This window comes from Bufo gargarizans, chromosome 1 (assembly GCF_014858855.1).
Source record: "Bufo gargarizans isolate SCDJY-AF-19 chromosome 1, ASM1485885v1, whole genome shotgun sequence".
NCBI lineage: Eukaryota > Metazoa > Chordata > Amphibia > Anura > Bufonidae > Bufo > Bufo gargarizans.
The window spans coordinates 162517286-162523250 of NC_058080.1; the positions used below are offsets into that span (position 1 = coordinate 162517286).

The 5965-nt window shown below is 46.4% G+C and overlaps 1 protein-coding gene across 1 annotated transcript; it reads right to left on the minus strand.

Annotated features, from left to right (window-relative positions):
• Positions 1-1155: 1155 nt before the first annotated feature.
• On the minus strand, positions 1156-2100 carry LOC122925530 (protein ANTAGONIST OF LIKE HETEROCHROMATIN PROTEIN 1-like). Its single transcript, XM_044276892.1, has one exon. The coding sequence runs from the start codon at positions 2098-2100 to the stop codon at positions 1156-1158; it is 945 nt and encodes a 314-aa protein (XP_044132827.1).
• Positions 2101-5965: the final 3865 nt, after the last annotated feature.

Sequence of the window (5965 nt, forward strand, 5' to 3'; positions counted from 1 at the left end):
TGCTCCTTTTAGGGGCAGCAGAACGGAAAGGATGGATAAGCACAAAACTGACCCCAAACTGAGTCAAACGGAGCTTGAGGACCCCATAGACTATAATGGGGTCCGTTATGTTTCTGCTCAGAAGATGATTTTTAAGCGGAGACAAAAGTTGTGCATGCAGGACTTTTGTCTCCGCTTAAAAATCATCTTCTGAGCGGAAACATATCGGACCCCATTATAGTCTATGGGGTCCTCAGGCTCCGTTTGACTCAGTTTGGCGTCAGTTATGTGCTTATCCGTGCTTATCTGTCCGGAAAGGCTGAACGGTGATGTGAACGAAGCCCAAAAAAAAAATATATAACCATATTTGCATTTTCAGATACAGTTGAAGGACTCTCCAATGATGCGTCAAACTTGTCTGATGATGGTCCATCAATGTCGTTCAGCAGCACCAGCACTATTGCATCACCACCTTCGAGCCAACCACATAGTACGCCCAATGCACCCCGGCAAACAGGTAAGACATGATCAGGTTTTTTTCTTATTTTTTAATTTGTGCATATATTTTGTCCACTCACACTTGAAAGAGTACATAGCAAGATTACTTGTGAACTTTTTTCTGTCTGTACGTTTCATATGTGTTAAATCAGTTTTTTATTATCTAATATTAGACATACCAATTTCTAACAAAAACACTATTCTGTTCTGTTGTATATTCCAGTTGAAAGGAGACACTCGCAGCTGGATCTGCGCACAGTCATGGAGGATATGCGGGCAGCTGAGGAAAGGCAGCTGGAAAGGCTGGATAACCTTTCTGAGCGGAGGTTTCAGGCACTGCGTCAGGATGCCCAGGAAGCTGTGCGCCAGGAGGCTGAAATTGCACGGCAACAGATGGAGCAGTTGGCTACATTCAACCAGGCCTTCCTGGGTGTCCTTGGGCAGCTTGTTTAAGTGCTAGGAGCCAGTCGTGATCCCAGACCACCACCAAGGGAGTAGTCCCTCTCTGCCAGCACTGTTCTGATGTAAAGATTTGATGTAAATTTGTATATTTCTTAGTATATAGCAAGATTACTTTTTGTTTTGAAAATGCAAGACATGAGAGACCCTGGTTGTGTCTGATGTAAGGTAAACTTTATTTGACCAATAAAAAATTAATACAACAATAAAAATTAAGCGTTAAGGTCGCATCAGAGCCTGACGTACCTCATTGTACTCTTCCTCCATATCCTGTGCTACTACCCGTACTGGCTCTTCTGCATTCGTATTCCAGTCCTGGTAGAAGTCTTCTCCATGTCTTTCACAAATATTGTCAAGAGCACAGCAAGTAAGCACCATGGCTTTTGCAAGTTCAATGTCACTGTCATTCCTTTTAATAAGACACCGCCACCTACCCTTTAGTCTTCCAAATGCATTCTCTACAACCACCCTTGCCCTGGATATTTTCCTGTTGTAGATTTGCTGTTCTGGTGTCAGGCGGCCATTGTCAGCAAATGGTTTCAGGAGCCAATTTTGTAAAGGGTATGCAGAATCCCTGAGCACATAATAGCCAACATTCACCCCTGAAATGTTCCTAGTGTGGCCAGAGTACAGGCCTCTTTGGCCAACCCAGTCCCAAAATGTTGACAATCTTAGAACTCGAACATCATGCAAACTTCCAGGTTTTCCCACATTCACACTCCAGAATAGTCCTTTTCCATCCACTACTCCCTGGAGGATGATGGAATGCCAGCCTTTTCGGTTAAAATAGTCAGTGTGGTATACTTGCGGTGCTATTATTGGTATGTGTGAACCATCAATAGCGCCAACACACTGTGGAAGGCCCCACCTGTCCTCAAAGTAGTTAGCCATGTCTTTTAGCGTTTCACTGTCTGGAAAATGAACAATCTCAGGAGCTAGCAATGTGCAGACAGCCTTACAGAAGTCCTGCACACACCGGCACAATGTTGATTTGCTCACACCGAAAAGGTGGCCTATACTTCGGTATTCACTGTTGGTAGCCAGCTTCCACAGTGCAATGGCAACTCTTTTCTTCCCTGGCAAACTAGCTCTGAAGTTGGTGCTTTGCTTCTCCATTGCTGGACTTACCTTTGCGCAAAGGTATCCAAAGGTTTCCTCCGACATTCTGAAATTGCGCAGCCACTGTGTGTGTGTAAATCCGAGGACGGTCACATCCCACCACTCATTGGAACAGGGTAGAGCCCAAATGACTGGTCAGCGGCACTGCTTTAACGAAAGGAGAAGCATCTGCCATCTTTCTCTTTGTCGCACAAGGCTGTATTTCTCCTCCCGGCTCAAGATCCAAGATCAAAGTTTTCGTCTCTTTTCTGCTGTATTTCTCTTTGCCGCTCGCAATGTTCTCTCATACAGAACAGCATGTATTTTAACTACCATACACCAAAATGCAAGTAGTGAAAACACGAGCTGCTGGATGACCTCCATTTTTGTTGTTTGTAGCGTCGCGTTTGTTGTCGCACTAGTGTGACGTCACGCTATGCATTTTTTTTCTAAACCACGTATGGACCCGGCGGCCCGAGTTGTAGTGGAGACGCTCACCTAAATAGACCGGACCATTACAAATCTTCCAAACTGTGCCGACCCGAACCGATCCGCTCAGTGGAAACAAGGCATTAGATCTTCTGACCCCTGTCACAGGAGAGACCGTGACAGTGTGGTTCCCTCCTCTGGGATCCGCACCTGTCTCTAGGATGGGGTCCCCAAAATGAATGAGGTAATATAGAATACCCCTGCACTTCATCAGGTTTCAAGCAAAGTTATTATTTTATTGTGTGGACACCTAGCAAGAGAATGTAAAAAACACCAATGAGGCAGAAGACAATTTTCCTATTCGTGTCTCCAAATATCACAAGCTGTAGGAAGGCGCAAGGGTTTGTCATTGATGGAAGGTATGTGTCGCTGAGATTCCTGTCCTCGGTGAAGTAAGAGCCGGTAATTTGTAAAGTAAAGTGCTGACTGACACTATTTGTTATTTAGTATGGCTGTAGAGCCGATCTTGGCCGGCTCTTACTGGGAGCAGCCAAAGTGCAGGGTGGGTGGCTGCTCCCCACGTTCCATGCCGGGTTTTGGTTTGGGACAAAAACCAAGCCAGCAGTCTCAGCTGAGTGGATTATACTCCACTTCACAGTGAAGCTGTGGAGACGCTCTGGTTTTGGGATCTGCATGAGGTGTGCCATGCTAAAGGGCTGAGAGCCGCATTGCTGGAAAACGGGCCCCCTAAAGCCTGCAGTGGATGGCTGATGAAAAACTGCTAACCAGGTGAACATTTGTGTTCTGTGGACTTTCTATGGTGTAAACATACATCAATACTGCGAACTGATATATTTTTTTTTTGTGTGAATAAACACTGAACTATTTAAGTTAAAGACTTTGTGATTGCCTCTATACTGCATCCGCTAAGCTGCCTACCAGAGCAAATCCCCACATTTGGTGGAGGATGTTGGCAAACGCAGTGAGGCTGGCTTGAAGGCCGTAACGTTTTTGTTTTTCCCCCGGGCACGGGTGTATGTCTTTTATCAAGCTTACGACTCATATCCCCTGACAAAATGAAGGCGGTCGTAAAAGCCCTCATGGAGGCAAACAAGCAGCAGCAGGAAACCAACCAGCTGCTATTACAGCATGTGATGGCATAACAAGCTGCAGGAGCTTCCCAGAACGTCCACGATGCCCGGAAAGCTGTTAGTGCGGCGATCCCTAAGATGACCCAATCGGACGACGTCGAGACGCATCTGGTGGTGTTCAAAAAGATGGGCGTGCGGGATAAGAGACAAAAGGACGGCACTCCCCGCTATGCGCTGAAACAATTTCTTTTATTCCTGGTAGAGAGCGGACAACATACATGCGTGCTCCAGCTGAGTTAGGCGATGGCCGTTTCGCACCTCAGTGCTTCATCTGGCCCATAATCAGGTGAAACAGTTCACCTGCTCTTAAGGAGACTCAAGCTGTGACGCGATTCTCCCTGTGCCCCACAGGCAACTCACTAACAAGGCGCTTACCTGTGTGTGTCAGGGTGGATCGCGTCACAGTGAAAGATAAACAATGAAACAAACATTTAAAATGGTACCATAACTTCACAGTTATTTTAGCAACACATCTTTGAGAAGAACAGGGCGTCTATAAGAATATACCCATATCAATTTTGTCATTTAGACTCAAAGGTCCCATTGCGTCCGCACGTAGGATCCACTTACTGGTGCCATATTATTGATTTCCTTTAGAGATTCGCCCCATATCCCCTGGCAGTGACCGAACAGAAGAAGTAATGGATGATGATAGCTCCCACCCCTTTGTCTTCTCTTTCAAGTATGGACCCATGGCCTCTCAAATTAGGAAGGTCATTAAGGACAACTGGTCCATAATTGAAAGAGACAAATCTCTAAAGGAAATCAATAATGTGGCACCAATTATAGCCTTCAGGAGATGTCATACCCTGAAGGATAAGTTGGTCGGCAGCAGATTTCAAGAGAAAAAAAACCTATGACCTGGTTGGATAACTGGGGACCTAAAGGCAACCGAAGATGCAGACATTGTTCATGCTGCAGGCTAAATCCACAATGGAACACACTAAGGTTTGGAGGGAACCAGCACAAAGTGAATACCCTCATCGCCTGTAAAAGCAAATATGTGGTGTACCTTATTAAGTGCATATGTGGCAGGTTCTATATAGGTAAAATGATAAGGATAACATATAAATTCACTTACCACAGGAAAGGGCTGTATACGGTTGATAGAACATGTGAGGAAGGACTATCTTACCCTTAGTTTTGCTGGTATAAAAATGGTGCATAGTCTACCACAAGGGGGAGATAGACACAAAGATCTCCTTAGGAGGAAAAGTAAGTGGACGCAATGGGACCTTTGGGTCTAAATGACAAAATTGATATGGGTATATTCTTATAGACGCCCTGTTCTTCTCAAAGATGTGTTGCTAAAATAACTGTGAAGTTATGGTACCATTTTAAATGTTTGTTTCATTGTTTATCTTTCACTGTGACGCGATCCACCCCGACGCACACAGGTATGCGCCTTGATAGCGAGTTGCCTGTGGGGCGCAGGGAGAATCGCGTCACAGCTTGAGTCTCCTTAAGAGCAGGTGAACTGTTTCACCTGATTATGGGTAGACGAAGCACTGAGGTGCTAACTCAGATGGAGCACACATGTATGTTGTCTGCTCTCTACCAGGAATAAAAGAAATTGTTTAAGCACATAGCGGTGAGTGCCGTCCTTTTGTCTCTTATCTGTGCAAAAATATTGAAGCAGTAACTGCCGGGTAACCCGTTGGACAGAGCACCGCCGACAGCGCATACAACGCAAGTGCACCTGCCAAGTACCCCGGTGAAGAGGTGTTGACAAAAGAAAGGGGTCTATTTTGTTTCATGCAGTGCCACTCAGATTTTTTCTACAACCACAATTGTGCGGGAGAAGTTACCCCGAGACCAATGGGCTGAGGTCATCGCTCCGTTCCTGGCGTTCCAAGTGTTTTTCGACCTACCAGCTGACCAAGCGGCCGACTACCTGACCGTAAAAGGTAAGATTCTGGCAAGACTGGGGATGAATGTATTGGTCTGGGCCCAGCGAGTGCGTCAGTGGGAATTGATGATCTGGAAATTAATGATCTGCTACACCGGATGCTATGCTGGACCGCCTGTTGGCGGATGTGTTCTGGAGGGCTTTGCCTTACCTTCTCCAGCACTGGATTGGCCAGGTGTCTCCTAGTAATGCCCTAGAGATGGTCGACCTGGTGGAGCGCTATGAAGCCACCAGAAATCTGCAGGGGGGGTTCTTTTGGGAGGGGGCCAGTTAAAACCCAGAAATCTCCACCCCGCCCGGGACTTACCCCCTGCAGACCCAGACCCAGTAGTCTGCGGGCGGTGTCACAAGCCTGGACATATAAGGACCGACTGTCCCCATCGGGGTGAACCCATGGACACTAACTTTGGCCACCGCCCCTCAATGTATGCCAGGAGGCTGT

What these genes read in the sequence shown, in the direction of transcription:
- LOC122925530 (XM_044276892.1), bottom strand. Translation starts at nt 2,100, where the DNA reads ATGTCGGAGGAAACCTTTGGATACCTTTGCGCAAAGGTAAGTCCAGCA.